The sequence below is a fragment of the Symphodus melops genome, assembly GCF_947650265.1.
Source record: "Symphodus melops genome assembly, chromosome: 7".
Taxonomy (NCBI): domain Eukaryota; kingdom Metazoa; phylum Chordata; class Actinopteri; order Labriformes; family Labridae; genus Symphodus; species Symphodus melops.
In genome coordinates, this window is record NC_136697.1 from 16,598,336 (window position 1) to 16,620,325 (window position 21,990).

The 21,990-nt window shown below is 39.9% G+C and overlaps 2 protein-coding genes across 6 annotated transcripts in view; both read right to left on the minus strand.

The window, feature by feature from the left end:
• LOC306826676 (zona pellucida sperm-binding protein 4-like) overlaps window positions 1-21,990 on the minus strand; it is a 350,754-nt gene that overhangs the window by 51,471 nt on the left and 277,293 nt on the right. The gene's annotated exons all lie outside the window — the stretch shown is intronic.
• The window catches only part of tnr (tenascin R (restrictin, janusin)), a 152,868-nt gene that overhangs the window by 34,026 nt on the left and 96,852 nt on the right, over window positions 1-21,990 (minus strand). For 2 of the 5 annotated variants that reach the window (XM_079348128.1, XM_079348127.1), the window contains exons 9-20: window positions 19,297-19,416; window positions 19,013-19,156; window positions 17,844-17,959; window positions 14,476-14,626; window positions 11,087-11,265; window positions 10,683-10,773; window positions 10,092-10,174; window positions 8,942-9,044; window positions 8,137-8,226; window positions 6,941-7,074; window positions 6,315-6,444; window positions 3,281-3,547 (exon numbers count right to left, since the gene is read on the minus strand). In XM_079348128.1, the coding sequence (XP_079204254.1) occupies window positions 3,281-3,547; window positions 6,315-6,444; window positions 6,941-7,074; window positions 8,137-8,226; window positions 8,942-9,044; window positions 10,092-10,174; window positions 10,683-10,773; window positions 11,087-11,265; window positions 14,476-14,626; window positions 17,844-17,959; window positions 19,013-19,156; window positions 19,297-19,416 (1,608 nt within the window). Of the gene's footprint in view, window positions 1-3,280; window positions 3,548-6,314; window positions 6,445-6,940; window positions 7,075-8,136; window positions 8,227-8,941; window positions 9,045-10,091; window positions 10,193-10,682; window positions 10,774-11,086; window positions 11,266-14,475; window positions 14,627-17,843; window positions 17,960-19,012; window positions 19,157-19,296; window positions 19,417-21,990 lie in introns of all 5 variants that reach the window. The other 3 variants (XM_079348126.1, XM_079348125.1, XM_079348129.1) reach the window with 2 other exon arrangements.

The window sequence follows — 21,990 nt, forward strand, 5'->3', positions numbered from 1 at the left end:
TGACAGTAGGAGCACATTATGTGGTATGATATGAAGAACTTTCAGGAGTCTACATAAACACCTAAACTATCCGTGCCCTTGAAAGCCGACGCACGTCAGTAATCCTTGTTTTATCCGGGGTAACAATCCTCCTCACTTTATTTACATAAGCAGTCTGTCCTTGGTCCATGGATGATTTTTTAATGCACATTTGTAAAATAAATAAACATCATCAAAGGATAATCCTGGAGAAATCTGGTTTCAAATAACTAAAAGAACACAATGGGTGGCATCAGCAGCGAAACTAAATGAGGCTCAGAGAGAGTAACCCCCCCCACACACACACACACACACACACACACCACACACGCACACTTTGATTGGACAATTTGTTTTATGTGTCTCCTTAGACTATTGAGCTGCCACTGAAAAGGGTAGAGCCAAAACCAAGTGGCAAAGTAAAGAAAGAAAGAAAGACAGAAAGACAGAAAGAAAGAAAGAAAGAAAGAAAGAAAGAGAAAGGGGATTGTGAATAAATTGAGGGTGTAAAAAAAGACAGAGGATGAGGAGGGGATTAAGAGATCTTGACCAACTCTTGGGTATGGTATGAAGGGTGAAAGTGACTCTGCTTATACAACTGCTGCTCTTCCAGCTCATTCCTGCATTCAAAAGTACTAGTGGCCATATACGCATAGAGGGGGCAGTTTATAACTGCCTCTATCTATGGTTTGAGGTATTTCACTTTTTTTTTTTTTTAAAGTCAACGTGCATGCTTTACAGTAGGAGCATTTCTTTGAGTTGGGATTTTTCATGCATATCTTGCTAATTATGTTTACTTTGGCAAAAGTGATGCCTTACAATAATTATTAAACTATATTATCTCTCTAAGCTTTCCTGGGCTCTGAGCAGGGATTGTAACAGAATGGGTTTTACAGCGATATCTGCTGCTATTGACTTAGCCCCCTGGAAGTTCACAATTCAATTTGCACTGTGTAAGCTAACAAAATAATGTGGCCCTCAAGCTGCACTGCATTACAGCAGCATCAGAGTGACCATCAGCTACTCCAAGCTACCCGCTGCAAATGAAACATATAGGTCTGCTGAAAATGTAAATGCGACAACTGCAATTATAGAAGCACATATGATAAAACAAAGTCTCGACTCTCATCAGCGCTCACATCAAAAATGCAAGATCAAAGCAGGACAGCTAAATTAGTGCAGTCTGATAGCAGGTGCAAGATGATAGTAAATCTGGCTCAAAATCCCAATCCAATTTAACCTCCAAAATCAGTTTATCACTGAATGTGGTTCAAAAAGAGAGAGAGGGACAGGGCACATAACTGCCAAGCTGTTATATAAAACTGGCACAGTAACCAGATGACAGCACGTAGGTGTCTCTGGCACTAAGGCAGAGTTAATATCTCTATTGTTCAACACTGACTTTTGTCTTTCCTCTGTTTGTTTTCAGTCTCTCTTTTTTTCCACGTTTGATGATTCCCCCCCGGTGCTGATTACTAGAAGAGAAAAGCTGATTCCTTTTTCCTGTTTCTCTCATTTTCTGTTTTGGGCCAGCTGATTATACCAATCCCTCTTCTCTTTCTTATTCTCTGCCCACAATGGAAGAGCAAAATAGTTATCAAAAGAAACCTTTCAGGGAGCTCCATTTCATAACAAGCCAATTAATGAAAAATGACATGGGAAAACTGTGTGATATGTCAACAAAGAAAGTTGAGAGGGATCTTTACAGCACAGTTGGAAGGAAACATTGTGATGAAAACTTAAAAGAACCATTGGAAATCTGTTAACAAACTAGAGGACATGAAACAAAGGGAAGTATTAAAAGAAACAAAGCAAAAAGACAGAAAGTCTTACCACTGTCCTCTATGTCCTGTCTTTATTTAGGAACTTATTGTCAACAGTATCTCAAATCTCTCCAAAGGTTACATTACATATGAGTTTTGGATAAAGCATAAAATAAAACTGGGTCATTATATAGACTAGCTGATTTCTCAAATTTCCCGACGGAACAAATCTCAGCCGTCTCACTTCATTCAAGAATAAAGCATGCAGGTTGGTTTTGATTCTGTCTTCCCTAACTTATCCTTACGCCGTATCCCACGGCAACAACCAACAGTCAGGAGTTTTATGCCTGGAGTATAAAGTTAATTTTCAGTTTACATGTTTATATCCAGGTCTGTTCGGACTCATACAGTATAACAATTGAAGTTCCCCTCAAATTCCAAAATTAAGATTACAGTAAAGAAACATGCTATCCTTAATTAGACGTTAAACAGGACTTTACAATCGACCACCAATATCTTATCAGTTCTTTCTTGAAATAACGATGACAAGTGCTCAAATTCAGATAAATTCCCCTCATAGAGCGGCTCTGTTGCCTAGCGGTTTGGTGCGCCCACGCCATGTGCAGAGCCTCAAGCTCTCGAGAACAGGCGGCCCGGGTTTGAATCCGACCTTTAGCTTCTTTACTGTATGTCGCTCCTCACTCTTTTTCTCACCTTGTTTCAGATTCAGTCCTGTCTCTTCTTATCAAATAAATAAAAAACTTAAATCTTGAAAAAAATTCCTGAGCATATATACTGTATATTAAAACATATATAAATAAAAATTATATAAAAAACAGTACAGCCGACTCACAGTTATTGGTAACAAGAAAAAATCTCTAAGGCAGCGCTGTAATTTAAAAACCCATTCGACTGTGGTTCCTCAAAATGAAATGCTCAAACAATAGTTCTGCAAATAAATATTTCAACATTTAAAAATCACTTTCCATTTTCCATACCTTTTTACATTTTTTAGGCCTATTCTAGTTCTAATTGTGACAATAAATCCTGGCAAAGTACAACTCATTCACAAATGTGATGACAGCTGAAATTGTCAATTATCAAGATGGTGAACCTGGAGAAATACTGCCAGCAATCTTGCTCATCAATTATTTATTTGTAATTATCCTCATTACAGACTCAATGAGTGAAATAATAATCCTTTCTTCTTTTTTTTTTAAATAATAAACAGGATATCTTCAAAGTGAAAAAGATGAATTAATGTTCTAATTATTGATGATGAAAATAGTCTTTAGTTTCTGCCTTTAAAGTACACACATTTTAAAAATCCCAATTACGGTTAAAATCATGCACTCTGACTGAACACCAACATTATATTGTTTAAAGCAAAAAATCCTTTAAAGCATAACATTTCACGATGCTCTTATTTTTATTCATCCTCGTTTGTTTAATCTCTTAGTTACCTTTCATTCCCTTTCTCATGAAATCAAGCAGCTCACCTGTAGTGAGTGAGGCTGTGATGGGCTCAGAGGTAATGTCGCCCTGTATTGTGATTAGACTGACGGTGTATGGAGTGGACGGCAGCAGACCCTGAACCAGGGACCTCGTCTTGGAGCCTTCCAGCGTCACCTTAGAGGTGTCGGTCCCGTCAGCAGAGCTGTAGCTCAGAATGAAGAGGTCAGCAGGCGGCGCCGGGGCGCTCCAGGCCACGAACACAGAGTCTGAAGTCACCTCTGACAAGTAGAGGTGTGTTACCGGCCTGATTCCTGGAGGACGAGGGGGTTTAAAGGTCACCGGAGAGTCTTCAAGGACAGGTAAAAAGCCAGCCACGAGAAGGAAATAGTGATGTAAAGAGAAAAGTGAAAAGCTCCATTGTTATGGAGATGAAAGACAAGCAAGTCAGTGATGGATGAAATCACTCTTATTTGGTGAGAGAGGTCAGTCAAATATGGTTGAGAAAATTAGAGGAAGGCGAGTGTCAAAGCAGACCACAATCATGCAGAAGTAATGATTTAATTGGTTGTAATAAAGAGAGAAACTAATGAGATTATCCACCGTAAAGATGAAGATGTAATGGAACTGTCCACAGTAAGAAAATGTGGGAGAGAAACGATGATGAGAGCAGATGCTGTTGTCAAAATATATGACCTGGGCAGGAGAGGATGTAATGAATATGAACCAGTGTAGCAGCTGACACAGCAACAAATCCAAGACAGTTTGAATCTAATTAGCCATGTGTGGATGAATAAACAGAATGAGGGATGTAGTAACTTGGACGTTGTCTTTGTTCCACATTTACAGTTAGATATCATGTTGAGCTTTCTCTGCTATCAATTTTCATTCTGAAAACACATTTGGCATTAAGACTAAGCTGACTTTCATTTTGCAGGGTGTAGAAACTTGTGCCGTTTGAGCTCATCCTAATGTTCTTTGTTTTTTTTCTGTCCATGAATAGAAGGAGATGTGAAACTAATAGCATGAAGTTACACAATCAAACATTTAACAGCACAAACTTTGGTTAAAAAAGTTAAAATCTTTTGTATAATTGGTTATCGTTACAAGGACAGAAGAAAAGGCCACAAAGAGATAATGTGTGATAAATCACCTTTGTTACTCTTTGTATACCTTTCAAAGAAAAAAAAATCGAATTGTACTTGTGGCGCTGTTTCTGCTTTTATCTGCATCCTAAATGTTTAAATAAATCCACAATATATATCAAATGTATATAATTTCCTGTTTTGACAAACAACTGTGTGAGGCTTTTTATTCATGTTTACAAAAACCTGATAATGTTGTTTGGGTTTGTAAGAGGCTTGAGGATTTCCATTTTCTTTTACTGAAAGCTGCATTTTAACAGCCATTAATATTTTACAATATTTTACAAAAGGGTCCACAAAAACATTATTTCTGTTGCACAACTTGTTTATTTCTATGTATTTTATTTCAACTTCATTTCACCAGCAAAAAGATGGTTGAGCTTAAAAACCTGAAACATAATAAGAGTATTTATAATTTGATTTATTTTTCACTCATGTATTTTGAGCTCTTAGTAAACAAACGAAAAGTGACTCAAGAACATTAAAAGATGAGAAGTGACAAAAACAGAGAGTGTCCACAGGTGCAAAGATGATGAGAATAAATTATTTTATAGAAAGATTTGATTATTTTGCTGCTGTGAGCATTGTATATTTTGTATGAACTGTTTGGAAAAACATAATGACAAGTGAATAAATGAATAGATAATTGAATGTATCTATTCAAAGACAGGTCAATGAAAACATTTTGTAAAGGAATAATCCTCTGCTGCTCTCTGAGTAATGTAGCATGAAAACACGAGTGCAGTGATAATGAAAGGAATAAATAATAAGTGGTATGAGGAGGAAAGCTAGCAAGAAGTGCTGAAGGTTAGATCCAGTCCAATATAAACAAACTGAAGGACATACAGCTGTTCTGGAAGTGACTTATATTTGATCATAAATCAAGATCATACTTTGGATTAGTCACCAGGTTTCTTTTCCCTGCTGACAGGTTCACCTGAGCACAGGCGGACAGATGTTGCCAATATGGCCAAATGAACAGTGGATGAGAAGATGACAGGTAATTAATTATTTTTTCCTCCGGTTCTCTTGATCTGTCACTTTATCATGTCTTCAGCTCTCTCTTCTCCAGATGGTGAGAGTGGTGTTACTGAAGGAGCTCAAGATAACAAAAGATGATGAATGTGATGATGATCGCTGTGATGAAGATGACGGTTATGAAGGTGACAACTGCCACAACGGTCAAAGTGACAAGGAAAGAGATGATGATGATGATGATGATGATGATGAAAATGACAACAGTGGAGATAAGAATGACAGCAGGTAAGCGCATGCCCATCATTGTTACAAAGTCCTTTTCACAACTGAATTCCCATCAAAGAGGCGACAGTGCTGGGCTGACTGACAGGCATCCGACATCAAGTTGAATTGGAGGACAAATATTTGTAGGGATGAGAACCTTGAAGCGGTTGTTATACTGCGCGGGTAAAGAAGTGCTAGACAGCACCAGGTGTGACAACTAAACTGAGAAAATGTGCTGTTGAAAAGGAATCAGAAGGAAGGCAAACACAAAAACACAATTACAGAGCACTTGTAAAGCGCTCATTATCCGACTCCTTCACTAATTGCTGCTTCAAAGTCTTTAAAGATACTCCATTGTATTTATTTATTTTTTTATTTTTTGGTCCTCACCTTCGCTGCTGCTCCACTTTAGTTCATTATATTCACTGTTCACCTTCATTACACAACACGGTTGTTCAAACGCTTCTCCAGCTTTCTGTAGTAATAGGATGATCTTTCAAGTTTTCATCTGAGAAGAGAAAACACTGGAGAAGGAATTTGTCTTGGTTCTGTCTGATAATTGAATGGATTAAAAGAATGCTTTATTGCAACCTTGATAGTTTTGGAAAAAGGTTGAACCCAGCCCTTGCAAAGAAAGAGAAGATTAGTTTAGCAGATAGTAATGCTGCACAATAGGGCTGAGTATTCTCTCTACCTGTGAAAGCGTCTATGGTAGCTGCCGTGCTCTGCTGTCTCCCTCTCCTTGCTGCCACAGTGATGGTGTACTCAGTGCCGGGTTCAAGGTCCGTCAGGGTGGTGGTGGTTATATCTTTTTCCACTGTTAGCTGGAACAGGAACATACAGCACAGCACAAATTCAATCATATTTCTCTCAACATTTTAAAGACAGTGTAATGACGATTCATAGGATGCAGCTTCTGAACACGGCATTGAAAGGTAAAAGCCTCCTCTGCAGCTCAACAACAACAGTATCTTCTTCTTGGGTGAGTCCTTAAGATCTGGGACCTTTGCTTTATAGTCCAAAGCACTTTGAATTGTCTTGTTGTTGAAATCTGCTATACAAATAAACTGGAATTGCCTGATGCCCACACATGCTGTTACTTTGCTGTTACTAGAGAATACATTGCACTGACCAAAGTTTGCTGCCCAGAAACATCTCAGATGAGCAAAATAGGAAAAGAAAGGCAAAAGAGAGAGGCACCGCCACATCCAGCTAGTGGGTAATGTGATGCTTCAGAAGATTTTTAGTTTCTATTTTATGTCTCTAGTCAGTTGATAATAGCTAATTATACTGTATGTGCTATGCTGCCTGATTCCGTACCTCAGTGGTGACACCAGAGGAGGATGTGTAGGTGACCTTGTAGTGGTCAATGGGACCCTGGACCATACCCCACAACAGAGTGATGGTGTTGTCTGTAGAAGCTGTCACCGTCAGGTCAAGGGGAACATCCAGGCCTGAGGAGAGGAGGATAAACATTTGAGCAAATTTTGATAAATTCTTTGTAACTGTTAAAAAGACCCCACGGCATTGAGGTTGCATGAACATATGAACATTGTTACCCAGGAGAACGCACCAGAGGGGGAACACCAACGAAGGCGTTGATATTGTGATATTGGCGTTGAAGTGATTCACCCTCTGTATCTTCTGAGGTACTAACAGAGACGTTGCACAGGCGAGACAGGACCAATGGAATGCAGCGCTATGTGTGTGCATGCCTTTTGCATTTACTGTGTCCTTCTCATTTCTTGACTTTCGAATGAATAATGATTCATTCTAATCGCTCTGTATGCTCTGTTTGCCTGAGGCTTTTGGAAAAAGAAAGAACTTCAATTGAAGCTGAAGTTAATGGAACTGATGCTTTCAGCTCACAGCGCCTCACTTATACCAACATTAGCACTGCTGTGAAGCAGGCAGGACGGGAGGTGTTGTCATATGATTTTTGAAAATTTTGTGATAGCTGTACAAGTTTTTTTCAAAGTTCAAAGCGAGGTCACAAAATAGCACAGCGGAAAGAGCTTGTTTGTCAAGAAAATGGAGGCATCATTTCACAAAGTGCAAAGTACCCTCAGCCATTAAACAAATTTAAAGCAGAGGAAAGATGTGCTTGACAGTCAATTTGATAGCTGAGATTAGCGTAGCACCTCCATGCAGGAACATTTCAAACAGAAGGTGAAATGGGGTCTTTTTTTCCCCTCCAAGCTGAACACAATAAAAATTCAAATAGCAGACGAAGTACTGAAGTAAAGTGAGAGCCATTAACTGACCCAAACATGCTTAACTGATGAGCATTAGTTTTACTTGATTGAGATGTCTTTAATTTTAATGACGCATCTTTTATTGTGTGAAACTAAACAACAGCCTGAACTTAGAGTTACTTAAAAATGACAAAATGACTTCCCAGCATGTTGTGGAGCGGAGGGTTTGCGTACAGCGCTGCTTTGATTAACATTAGAGTTTTCTTCATTGTGCGAGCTGATTACTGGCTTTTAATGTCGAGTATTTCAACATCCACTCACCCGTCCTGGCGTTCATAGTTGCTGGTGTACTCTGGTTGCTATCTTTCATGGCAGAGATGCCGATGCCGTACTCAGTGCCTGGGAGAAGGTCTGGGTACAAAGAGTGAGAAAACCTTGTGAGTAATTAAACACAATGTATCTCACACAGATTCTCGCTCTGCATGTCAATCAGACAGAGTTTTTCTGAACAACCCAATTAGCTGTAGATCAGTGATAAGCTCTTGTCAAATTGATAAGTTTATCAGAATGATTTTAGCAGAAACCACCTGTTTTTTTTTTTTTGTCAATCAATGCAGCACATCGACTTTGAGAATAGATGAGTAATGAGTGAGGGAGAGGTGGGGATTATGGGGGAGGGGAGGGGTGAGAGTGATGGAGAACAAATGAGACTAGAGGCAGCATTGATTGCAGTGGACCTGCAGAATAACACAGGGACCTTTAGCTTCAGTTTGTAGAGCTGGATGTGCCCTTTTGCAGCACTATAGCCTTTCAGAGAAAAAAAAAAACACATCACAGTTAACCCCCTCCTCTTCTGACAGCCTTTCAATATGTCCTCAGGACAACAAGCGTTTGTACAGATACAATCAGCAGCCTGTCAGCCAAGTGCTGGCTCTGTTGATAATTCTGCTATGTAAAACACACAAACACTCTCCGGCTTCTTCAGGACACATTAGATGCACTGTGATAACACTGAAAGCAGTACGAAAAACATCCGGTCGATCAAAGACATCCACATATAATACACATTTTAAGAGAACATAGGAATACACGAAGCAAAGGACACACATTCTTCCTCCCGACTGACCTGTGAGAGTGGTCTTGGTGGTCGCGCCCTCATTTCGTGGTACAATGACTTTATCATAGAGGTCTCCTGCCAAGGTGCTGTACACCACCTGGTAGCCATCCACCTTAATTCAAACATATACATTCAAAGCTTCAGAGCATCAAACTGATGGAAGGATCTGAACATATTCAAACCAAATAAAGAAAATACAAGGCTATCACGAGCCACATCTAAATGTTAACCTGCACTGCTGAAGGTTAAGAGAATAACAACATTTGGCTCTGTTTCAAAACTGCAGATTCACAAGGATGAATACATTTGTGGTGCTAGCAGGCTCAAGGAAGAAGACCGTCCTTTCTTTTGTTATGATTTTATTAAAGCCCTGAGAATACCGTCCAATTAACTCAGAGAAACATGATTTATTATCATCCAGGTTATAATAATCAATGATCACTTGCACACAGTTACTCTGTTCAACATATTCCTATTATTCACTTGCAAAAAAAAAAAAAAAGACTTGTGAGTGTGCGTGTGTGAATGATGATAAGAAACTCATACAACAAGGCAGAGTTTACAAACATGGGCAGAAAAGAAACCCTTCAAGGTCGTGTTGAAACCCCTTAGAATCTATTTAGTATTTCAGGTTAGTCCTAAATAGTTTAAAACGTGAACGTTTTAAAAGATCAAAAGCAGTGACTGCTTCATTTAGCATGGCGCTACTGCAGACGAGATATAAGTATGAGCTCCAGTTTAAAAGTTACAGTTTACGATGTACAAACAAACGTTTTTATTTAGAAGAAAAGAATTTCAAAACTAGACTCAATAAAATTGTAAAATGAAGACAAGTAGATGTTTAAGGTCCAAAAAAATGAGGAAAGTCAGAAGATAAACCAAACTGAACAAAACTGGAGGTACGATAATTGAGTTCATGCTGTTGAAATCTTTCCAACACTGTAAGCTTCATGCTACATGCAGACTCACTGTCCTTCATTGTTGTCTCAAATACAACGAATCCAATGTGGAAAGAAAACTGGATTTTACAGTAAATTAATAGACTCCCTTGTTCTATGCTGAGATCTATTTGATCACCCCAAATGAATACAAAACAAATCAATATAACTGCCTATTATGCAAAATGAAAGACAGCTATTTGATTGGTGTGTGTACTGACCTCTGCCTCGCTGTTATCCCATTCAAGCTCCAGGGTGGTGGAGGTCTTGGTCACAAGCCGCAGATTCTTGGGGGCATCGATCTCTGAGAAGAACGATAAAGCTGACAAATGTTGGGGAAACTGAGACCAATTCTAAAAGGGATTGTGAACAAGCAAATATCTACTCTCTAAACATCATCACACACATACAGTTTGCTCAGGCTGTAAATGCTACTCAGTAGAGTACAATGATCTGCATGTAAAATATTTCAGTGAACTGCACATCAGCAGATGTATAAATGTCTACTTGAATAATAAATACTCTGAGGGCAATCTTCTGCAGATTCTTAACTTGAATGATTTCATTTCAATTAGAAATTCCAGCAGCATATCCTTAGATTAAACTTTGGATGTAACTCAGTCAAGTGATAAATTAACATACGACAAACATACAAAAGCAACAGTCAGCATTAACAGATATTCTCCTCCATAGCTCATACACATAACCAGTATAGGACTCATCAGGCCATCAGGCCATATGTTCTACCCTCAGAGAAAGACACAGGACCACACACACCAACATCTGCACATCTGCTTGCTGTCAGACCTCACCGGTAGTAAATTCAGTGGAAATAGATCCGCTCTCATTTCCCTTCCTCACGCCGCTCACAGACACCTCATAGCGTGAGCCGGGACGCAGAACCTGTGTGAGAAAAATCAGCGCATAAAAAGACAGTGGACAGTTTAGTATGTTTAATCTTTAAGCATGGATTTGTCTGTTTTTGTTTTATCTCCAGACACACGAGGCAGGCTGGGGTGAGATAACGTAACAAGCATAAGAAAAGCGCACACAAACAGCACTCCCAATGCAATCACATCATTGACAGTTCTCAGCCCATATAAACGATTTAAGCCATTCTGTCTCCAGATGGTCGGTTTAGTCCACATTATGTGTCTGAGCAGTCAGATCTGTGATTACACAACATGATGGATAGCAAACCAACGACAGCACTCACCTGCAGGGAGTACTGGCTGAGAGTCGGCTGCAGACGGAAGGTGGTCCGTGGACCCTCTCCTCCCACCAGGCCATAACGCAGAATGATCTGATCGATCTTTGCTTTAGGCGATGTCCACTCCACAAACGCTACAGTGTCGGACACATCCCGCACGATCAGCTGAGTGGGGCTGTCAATCACTGGGGGAGAGAGGGAGAAAATTGAGCGTTGTTTTGCTGGTATTGCTGCACTTTGAGTGACAAGTCTTTTCACTGGATTTTAAAAGATCATCTTTTGGATACTTTGAGCTTAGAGCAGCAACTAACACCCATTATCATGTTCAAAATTGTTTGAAGATGGGTTTTTGATTCCTTATTTGGCCTTCTTTGTTTTAAAAAGAAACTTTTATAATGTTCATGTTGCCTTATTGTCTCATGTGGAATGAGTAATCTAAACCAAAGGATGTTGAACTGAATAGAGTCACTGAACCGAACAGCCATGTGACGTGACTTAAGTTTCCACACATTTCAGTAGGTTTTCAATTCATTATAGAACTTCGAACTAAAGGGAGAACGCTATTTATAAGCTCTTTTTAAGACTGCAGTTTCAAGCCGTGATATTTACCACCCTGTGATGTTTTGCCTAAAATCTGAATGTCGGAGTGGCGAAATGGAGAGACAAAGTGTTCCCTCCTCTGTACCGTCTTCAGAGGTAGAAACAGAGGGGTGTACAGAGGCGAGGCAGGATCAGTGGAGCTATGGGGGGAGCGTAACAAGTGTGTGCGTGTGCACGTCTTACTGTGTGTCTATGTGGAGCCACCACTGTGCTAACAACGAAACACAATGTGAATTTACATACTGAGTCATTAATATTATGCTGTTGTGGAATGAATATGAAAAGGGCTGTGAACACTGTTTCAAGACTTGCCAGTGGAGTGGTTGGTTTTGTTGTCAAAAAAAAGCATTTCACCGACAGTCTGAATGTCTGACTGTCTCAGAGTAAACACACACTGAGAAAGCATGTGCTAAAGGGTAGAGCAAGAGTGTTGAGTACCAGCACTATAAATACAAGTCATCCAGTTCTCATATTATGGTATTTAGAGATGCGTGTGTATTCTTAACAGGAAGACAAACACATTTCAGCAGACGTTTTCTCCTTTAGGGTTACCCCTTGTCACCAATTATTGTTTGTCTTATTCATGGACTGAATCTCAAAGCACAGTCAGGGCCAGATGAGTGCTTGGTTTGGGAATCTCAGAATAGATGCTCTGAATTAAAAAACGATGCGATTCTGTTGGCTTCATCAAACAGTAAAACACGCACTGGAACGATTTGCATATGAATGTGAAGCATTTGTGATGAGAGTCATCCCCTCTAAGTCTGAGCCAACGGGTCTGTGCCAGGAAACGGTTGATTGTTTTTGTGTATTCTTTTTTGGGGGTGAGTAGCTTCCCAAAGTGAAGTAGATTAAATTATCTCAGGGTGTTATTCATAAGAAGCTCAAACATCCCGACAGAGCTGCAGAGATGTACAGATGCTCAGTCAAGGTAAAGAGGTGTTAAATAGTGTGATCAGTAGCCAAAGTCATTTCATGATTTAGCTCAGTGGGTATCTTACATTTTGGATCTTTAATTATACAAGTTTGTTTGAAAAGTTGACAAATCACTTTTAAAGGAGCAGATAACATACGTCACAATGTTTAGTGCAATGTACAGTTCATGCTTTATTCAAAAGTGCCATACTGTGCTGTGATAGCATAATTGGTCAGTATAGAACACCCAAGAGAGAAATTATGTAAATGGTATTCCCACACTCAGAAAGGGACCATACTGTCCTTTAAAGACTTTTTTAAGCGTTTGAGATCTAAATCCCAGAACAAATGTTTGATCTATAGCAGGACCACCCTTATTCTTGATGTATTCAATATTGGCCCCTTGGGTCTCCACTCAGAAAGCAACTTGAGGTATACGGTTGCTGTTAACCAGTTCCCACATGGGCTGTCCTCTCCGTCTGCTCTTTTCCTCCCACTCCTCATCATGTTGCCTTCGTCTCCAAGGAAAGATAAATCTTTCTTATGAATAATTGAGCAACTTCAAATCTGTCTTTTCCTCTTTCTTTATCCAATAAGGTGTCCTGCAGTGGGTCAGCATGAAAAATTAACGAGTGCAATGAATTATTTATCGATACTTAATTACAACCCCACAAGACTTGACAAGAAATTGATGGTGTTTTGACTTCAGACATCAGAGCTTATATTGTTAAGGACAAGCTTTGGATTGGATCTATTACATCTGTCCGAGTGGTGTCAGCGGGGTGAGGAGTGGGGGTAATACTTCACTGGCGTTTACAACAGGTACATAAATGGATGGCAGACAAACAAATGTGTCAAGGTGACACTGCTTGTGTCCAGGTATTAAAGCTGTGGGTGTGCGACTGTGTGTGTGTGTGTGTGTGTGTGTGTGTGTGTGTGTGTGTGTGTGTGTGTGTGCGCGTGTGTGTGCGTGTGTGGAAAGTCATTCAAATGCACAGGATAAGGTTCTACATTTGGTATTTAAATTGTGGCATGATTTATTGGCTGACTGACAGAAAATTAATTGCTGACAGTTACAATTATTTCTTCATCAAGTATCCCTTTTTATCAAGTAAAAATGCCAAACGTTTGTTTATTCCAGCTTCTCAATTATCAGAACTGCTTTTCTCTGAAATGTGCTCAACTTCGGAATAGAAAAACTCACAAACTTTAGGATGTCACCCTGGGTTACACTGAGTGATTTAGTGCATAATAATAAAAGATTTAGTGCAACTTTTCTATTAAGGTTTTATATATTTCTGTATTTGTTTACGCTGCTGTTGTTTCCTTTTCTGATCTCAAACTGTATATGAAAGGGTTAAGCTTTATCAGTGACTGATTGGCTGCACTGACTACACATTTTCAAGTTTTTCTGTATTGAATAGAAAACGAGATAAAACAATAAACCGTGTCAAGGCCTTTTATCTGTATCTTTTATCAATGATCTGACACATCTCTGTGTGTGTGAGAGGACCTACTAAGATTACTTTTTAAATTAAATTCTGCTGAAGTAGCATTCATTAACCCCCAAAAAAAAAATCCACTCACAAACATGACGACAGATAACACACCCAGATATCTGTAATGTGTAAAAACAACTTCCCATAATTTAAAATGTGTTTGCCCTCAGTTAAAGTATACTGGACTAGCTTGTTTTCTACCAATGTGCAGTATTGAAAACAGGAATAGTAATAACAATTAAGTGTAGAACTACTTTTACTCTGATTACGATTGGTCAGAGAGTTAAACGCATTTGTATTTCAGTCATTCCTCAGACTTATGACATAATATCCCACTGTCAAGGTTAAAGCTTAACTTTTCACATGAACATTAATACATACATGTTGTGACAGTAGCAGTGAATGGCTGGCTTCGGCCCACGTCTCGCAGTGCCACCAGGTTCACTGTGTACTCTTCTCCCGGTCTCAAACCAGTCTGCACAAAATATGTGATGGTGCTGGGCAGCTGTGCAGTCATCCCACCGTCGTTATCCTGAAAAGAGAAAAAAAAACAGTTTCACGTTACGACATTAAAAGAGACTGAAAGTAAATTTTTCACAGTAATTGTTCGTACAATTTTAAATGTGAACGTAAGACAAATACAATGACTCCTGCAGCTAAACGGAACACAGGTCACTTTCTAAACTGTATGCAGGCAGTTTTTGGTGTAATTTGTAAGCCTTCCTGTTGGTGTTTCATATTAAACTTCAAAAGCATGTTTGCTGAGCAGGAATAGTTTTAAATGTTTCAGTGATATTTCAGAGGTCTTTTTCTGCAGAGGCAGCACTCCTCCCTTCCAAAGGCCCGTCGCTCATCCATATGGAGCCCCCACTATTCCCAGCTGTTCTCCGAGAGCCAGTGTTGCACATGTACTTCCTGCCAACAGACAGATGTTACATCTACTGCTGCTGCAAGATCCCCAAAAGCCTGTGCTACAAAGGCTCACATTACAACAGAACATACAACAGCTTGCTACTTTCCTGAATTAAAACTGTAATTAGAGATGTAATCCATTTAATCACCTCGACTAAATTACCACGGTGGGCCGCAGTAAAACACAACAGTTATGTTCCGATATCAATTGGTGTTCAATCTCAATAATAATTCAGTGGAATGTAGGCAATGCTTCATTATTCAAAATGAATCACCATAACAGTATATTTCTGCTCCCATCTGAAGTGTCAGTTTGCTTATAATTAGTCATCCCTCTATCAGCAGACAAGGTCGCTGAGAAAAAGACTAAAGAGCTTTTTTTGTGTTCTTGTGGAGGTATTTTACAGCTGTATTTTACTAAGCTGAAGGGTGATTTATGTAGAGGACTTTTTGATTCCTTCATTTTCCCTCTAGATGTGACTTACATTTTTAGGAAGGACAGCAAATAATTGTGTACCTTTTTAAAAAAAAATATCCCCCCCATGGTTCATAGAATGGAATATTATCGTTGCATTACAGACGGGCTACGATTCTGAGGTGGCAAAGCTGGCGACAATTTAAAAAAATATATAATTTGGAAATGTTTTCATTCATAATCATAAAGTCTGTTGTGTAATAATAGTTCTCGTATCTTGGCCTGATTCCTTCTTTTTAAAAAATTAAATAATGGTATGAAATATATTTTTATAATAGCAAGTAGATTGTTGAAACAGACGATTGGAAAACAGAACCGTTAAACACCTTCTCTTGCCACCCTTCATTTCACGATTTCACTCAAACTGTCCTTTCAGAGGAAAGTTCCAATAAAACGATTGGTTGTAGGAGGGACGTTTGTATTTGTAAATATGTTTTGTCAAAGTTGTACACAAAAAAATGCATTTTTCTTCAAACACTGGATTATGATTTCTAACTAATGGCTCTTGCTGCAATGTCCGGTTGCGCTGCAGCGGCTGCTTTGATTGGAGGAGGATACGTTATTTCAACCTGTACAAAGTGAAAGGAGTCATGCACAAAGGAGAAGATATTGCAGATTGACATTTGAACATTGACAATGTAATAACTAGTCAACATGAATCGTGCTGCTGAAAACCTCATCTCAATGCGTGGGTTTGTGCGGTCTCTTTGTGTTTGTGAATTTCATTTTATTCACTTCATTACAGAAGAGCCCACAGCAGCTTTTCAAATCTGCCTTGAAGCGGTAGAATTGAGCAAACTGAAACAGCTCTGGTGTCCTTTTTGAAAACATCACATAAATGATATTAATCAATAACGCCAGAGAATGGGTATATGAGCTTAACATGACTGGAAATAACTCAACATGTACATAAGGTTTCAATCAGCTCCTATACTTGGTCTACTGGCACCAGTATTGATTGGTTAATTCTTTGAAGTTTCATTGATTTATTATGAAAGCCAATCAGAAAAGGTATATGATGTTGCAGCAGGTATGTGCTACAAAAAGCCCTCCAGCATGGCATTACACTGGGATGTTAGATGACACTGTGGCCCTTTCTAACAATGTTAACAGCAGGTCTCCAGCTCACCCTCTGTCTCACTTTCTCTCTCTGTTTTGCTTTTTTTCAGCATAGTCAGTTCTGTGTTTGTTGGTACGGGCAAAAGCTTTCATGCCTGCTTCCATTACGAGATTGTCAAAATTCACAATCCCCATTGCTGGATTAAATCCACAGGGGGCGGGAATGGCAACTCATAATATGATTTCCCCTGTGGCTCGAGTGAGGGAGGGAAAGATTGAGGAGGAAAAAAAGTATACAGGGAGGGAAGGAGATGAAGAGGGAGGTGAAGAGGGAGGTGAAGGAGAAAGAAAGACAGAAAGAAAGAAAGAAAGAAAGAAAGAAAGAAAGAAAGAAAGAAAGAAAGAAAGAAAGAAAGGGATGGAGGGTACCTTCGGGTGTAGAGAAGAAAGTGTCCGAAAAAAAGAGATTAGGAGGAAAGGTTTGGGGGGATGGGAAGTGCAAGAAGAAAAGAGATGACTTTGAGACATGAAAGAGTCAATGGAAAGGCAGAACAGGGAGGGCCATATTGAAGAAATGCAATTAGATAGCCCACTCCTTGTAGGACCAGACACTAAAAACTTGAAAGTGCTTGAAAAACAAACACCAAAGGAGCATCTTGACATCAGATTTGAGTCTTGACGTCATGCTGGATTAAGGGATATCTCCCCACAAAAACACCTTAAAGGAGAAATACAATTACTGTGAGAGGGCGAGAGATAAGAGTGCTGAGAGATCCTGAGTTTACAGCGAGATTTAGAAAAAAAAGGAGACGTGTTTTGGCTCTTGCGTTGAACCTGTCCCTTTCATGGTTTACGAAGGGTCTTTTTCTGGAAAACGGTTTATTGGCTCATCCACCTAATAGCCAATAAGCTGAAGACAATCCGCTTCTCTAATTTGCTATGGCCTTCAAGTTGAACTAACCCCCAAGAAAACTGAAAAATCCAGTCAGTTATTTTCTGTTCGTTTCTCTGCACACATGTTCAAAGTCATACAGAGACTGGCATTAGGGAGATTTGGAAATAATTATCTTCAGTCAAGAATATTTCTCACAGTCAGCAAGGGGAAAAAATGCTGTATGTTTGGGCGAGTGGACGTGTGTCAGTCATTTGGCGATGATTCATCCAAAGCATAGAACATCTGTTTCTCTCTGTTCTCATCAAAAACAAGGACAGTGCACTTGTCTTCCACAATGCTGTCCTGTACCCTGTCATGTGGACTGACAGCAACACACACACACTACATGTTCACACGGCTTTCCTCTACCTTGGGGATGAAGCTGATCTCCCATCCATCGAAGGAAAAGTAGAACGGTTGCCACTGGACCTCCACTGATGTCTCCGTGATGGATTTGAAGACTAAACCATCTGGATTGGAGAAATCTTGAGAGGAAGGCAGAGACATATTAGAGTTGGTCAGTGACCCACGCAGTCTGTAAATCACTCCTACAGCTCTGGCTAAAGGTGCCCGATGCTAAACCTCTCGTTTACATTCCATTATATGTTGATTTGATCACAAGGCACGAAGCACTAAAGTAATCAAGGCAAATGATTTTAAGCATTTAAAGAAAAAGAAATGTAAGTTAATCATAGTTGTTTACTGAGATGTCTAAAATAAACATGTTTTACACGATACTCCGAAAACACTTCCCCAGCTTGGATGTGAAGCCCGTTCGAAAAGCCAATACTTTAATTTAATATCATGCTAAAATTACTTTTTTCATAGGCTGCCTCGTTCTCATAAGTCTTCCAAGATAATCAAATACTACATTCTATAATCAAGTTAAGCAAAGGCAGCCCAACAAATCATACCACCACAGAAGAATGGTTGCACCAAGCTATATTACCCTAAATTGACTTTATTACTTTCAATTCTGCAATCACTGAAATTATATTCACTTATCTGTGAAATGGAGGGTATTTTTATCCAGCCGAGAGTGAACTAATGGAAACACACTGTATGTAGCCAGCTGGTATAGAGAGGATGAATCAGGCTCTCACTTATTAAATGGTGTGGTAGCTTTGAATATAAGCTACTACCGGTAAGTGCTTCTGATGAGAACGTTAATAATTGGTCCTTTTAAATGGAAAAAGGAAGAACACAGTATGGACCTAATGCGTTTGTGTGTGTAGTGGAGTGTGTGACACAAAGCAGGTGTTATGGGTAGAAATCACGACCGCTTGGCACACAGGAGCAGGTGGGATGAAAAACCCCCCAAAAAAACAAGAGAGAGGCAGGATGTGTAATTATCCACATAAATGGCTGTTTCTGCGTGAGAAAGCGTGCACAGTCCTGTATGAAGCAGAGCAATTTATGAGATGCCGAATTAAGCTATTGCATTTATTTTCTGTTGGCCATGGACCAAACACAGCATCAGTGGAACAACCTTTAGGCTGAGAGCATTTAGTCAAAACAGCCCAGAGGACTGTACTTACAGGTTGAAACAGTAATGCTGGCAGGGACGCTGATACTGTTGTTGATGACCGCAAACACGTTGATGTTGTACTCGATGCCCGCTCCTAGGCCTGAGATAGAGCAGGAAGTGACGTTTCCAGGAAGCCTTATCTCGAGTTGCACGCCTAACAAGGAGACAGGTACAATAAGTAAACATTGGTACACGCCATAGAAAATGTAAAAGCCTTCCGAAACACTTTGAATCGATTGAAACTAATGTTACAGCTATGGTAGATCTTAAAGGCCAGATTAGAGGCGTACTCACCTCCAGGGCTGCTTGGTGTGTATGTCACTAAGAAATCAGTCAGCACAACTGAACCCTCCCACTCCAGGTCAATAGTGCTATCAGTCACGCCACGTACCTTTAGGTTCATAGCCGGGGCCACTGGTGAGACAAGGGAAAAGAAAACAGCAACAGTTATTGCAAATTTTGCTTTTGTGAGTGTATGAGTGTTTAGGTGAAAGTATTTTAGGTTGTACAATGTTGTCACTCTGAAAACTGCCAAAGTTAAGACTTTTATCAGTAGTGCTCGTACTATGACATGTTTTTGTAAGGCCTTTTTTTTAATAGGACAGCTATAGAAGGAAGAGGAAATGTGGAGAAAAAGAGAGAGAGTGGGGAATGGCATAAAACCACCACTTGTACCACAGAATTTATAAGAGGTGCAAAGTTTACGGTGCTCAAGAGCAATTCCACCTTCCGCCTTTGAAAAGATGAGACTATATCTTTTCGTGTAGATGTCTTCTTCACACAATCAGACCCAAAACAAGACCCCAAAAAGAGAAGAACACCTTTTTGGGTGTGCTTGCGCCTGATAATTATTAGCGATACAGATATTCAAATTAGACCTAGAGACACAACAGATAGCGTGAGCATACGATGGACAATTCTTGGTGCCTATAGTGATCTCGATCCATTCTTTGTCAAACAAGCCTCAGTGTTGTGAAGGCTACATCCCCAGATTCTTTATTTGTATCCATTCATATCACCACCATCAATTCTGCATCTTGTTTCCTGTGAACTTTCTAACGTAGAGTTTTTGGATAAGATCAGTTACATAAACATTAGGTGTTTTCTTGTCCCAAAAAAAAAAAAGCTTCTCAGCAGCACATTCAAAAGGCTCAGACTTTTCAGTGCTTTCATATATTCTGGTGACTTGAGTTGTTTTTCTGTCTGCAGCCGCTCATGTACTGTAAGTGTTGCCAGTGTTCAGGTCACAGGTGGATCCCTCCATATGCACAGAATCAGGTGGGCTCCTCCTCACACCCAGAATCTGGCAAAGCAATTATGGCTTCTACCATGGACTTCACTCCTCCCAATGGACCCTCCCTGTCGGCAGGCATGAAGTCCTTTGCTACTGTAGCACCTGGCAGTCCATCCATGGATGAAATCATGCTCTCCGATTCTCCATTGGTAATCAGATCTGATGGACCATGACAGAGTAACTGAGGAGCCTTTGAACAGTGTGGATGGAAATAAGTCTTGAATAATCTCAACATAAATAGGCCACCTTCAGTAACGCTGATCTTAAATCATTTGCATGTTTCCCCAATATATTTTCTGCACAATGTTTAAATTCAGTATTCGTAAAATAAACTTAATGCTGACTACATTTGCCATTAACTTGCTGACTAAATACAGTCTCTTCATCAGTAATCTTCCCACCGAGTGGACAGGTTGGACAGCTCTTTGAATGCAACATCCCAGTTTATAGAATAAGCCAGTCATTGTGGTAACAGGAGGCTGAGTGTTACCACAAGAGGGAGAATCACTGTCATTCATTTGGGCTGAAGTGGAGGTAGACGAACCATAAGCCGGAGAAGTGGTGTTGAATGTAAATGTGGAGGCATAAAATAGAGTGTTTACAGCCCCCACTGTCAAAAACAATGAGGAGGAGGAGGAGGGGAGAGAGGTGAAGGACATCAGGAAGAGCACACAGAAGGTACAAAGAGTTTTAGGTGAAGAAATACAGGATGGATTTATAGACGGACCGAGGACAGAAGGGACAGGAGAGAAAGAAAAAAAAAAAACAGGCAAGATCTGGTCCAGGAGAGAAAATATCTCACATAGACGATTAAATGAGAGGGAATAAGGATGAGACAGAGAGAGGAGTAAAGGAGCAGCCAGTGGGATGGTGTGATAAATAACCTCTCACCCACTCATCATCTCTACATCCTGTGTTACAGCACAGCACCGAGTCCTCCTCAGGGGAGCCTTTGGACACTCTCAGTTACTTCTCTCACACGGGCTCATACTGTGGTGCAGGTTGCTCATTTTGAAACAGTGAGCCTTGCACTGGGGACAACTCCTTGCACCACGTATTTGCTGCATGTATGTTATCTATGAGACTGGAATATGAAAGCAATGACAAATCCAATAATGAATGAGGTCATTTTTACTCCTAAAGCGATGAAAGACTCTCAAGTGAGTCCTGAAGAAGAGGTTCCTCTCAGAAGAGCCGGTCAACAATGAAGTGGAACTTTACCACAGATACAGAAGTGATAGAGAGGCACAGAGGATCTCGCCTTTATCGCTGTTATGTGAGAAGTTATGAACAAAGAATTTCATTTGAATGCCAGACATTCCTCTTTTTTAATTGTCACACAGAACCGGTCCAACCGGACATCCCATCAACATTTCCCAGAGCGTCAAGACAGCCTCTGACCTTTGTTATTGGGCTAGTATCCAACCTCTGCAGCAGATTTCAGCTCGTAACTTGATCTCTCTCCTTTTTTTTTTTTTGTTCCTTAATCTGATTTACGTTGAAGTTAATTTTACCCTTGGGCTGCCTACAAGGTCTCAGGATAAACAGCTTAAATTCATGTCTGTTAGGTGCAATAGAAAATAGGATCAGTAAAAATGTACCAAAAGATGGCAAAGACAAACCTGAAGGCTCGCACATGTACAGATGCTGCTAAATATAAAAAACATCATCTCAAAGCTTACTGCGTTAAAATG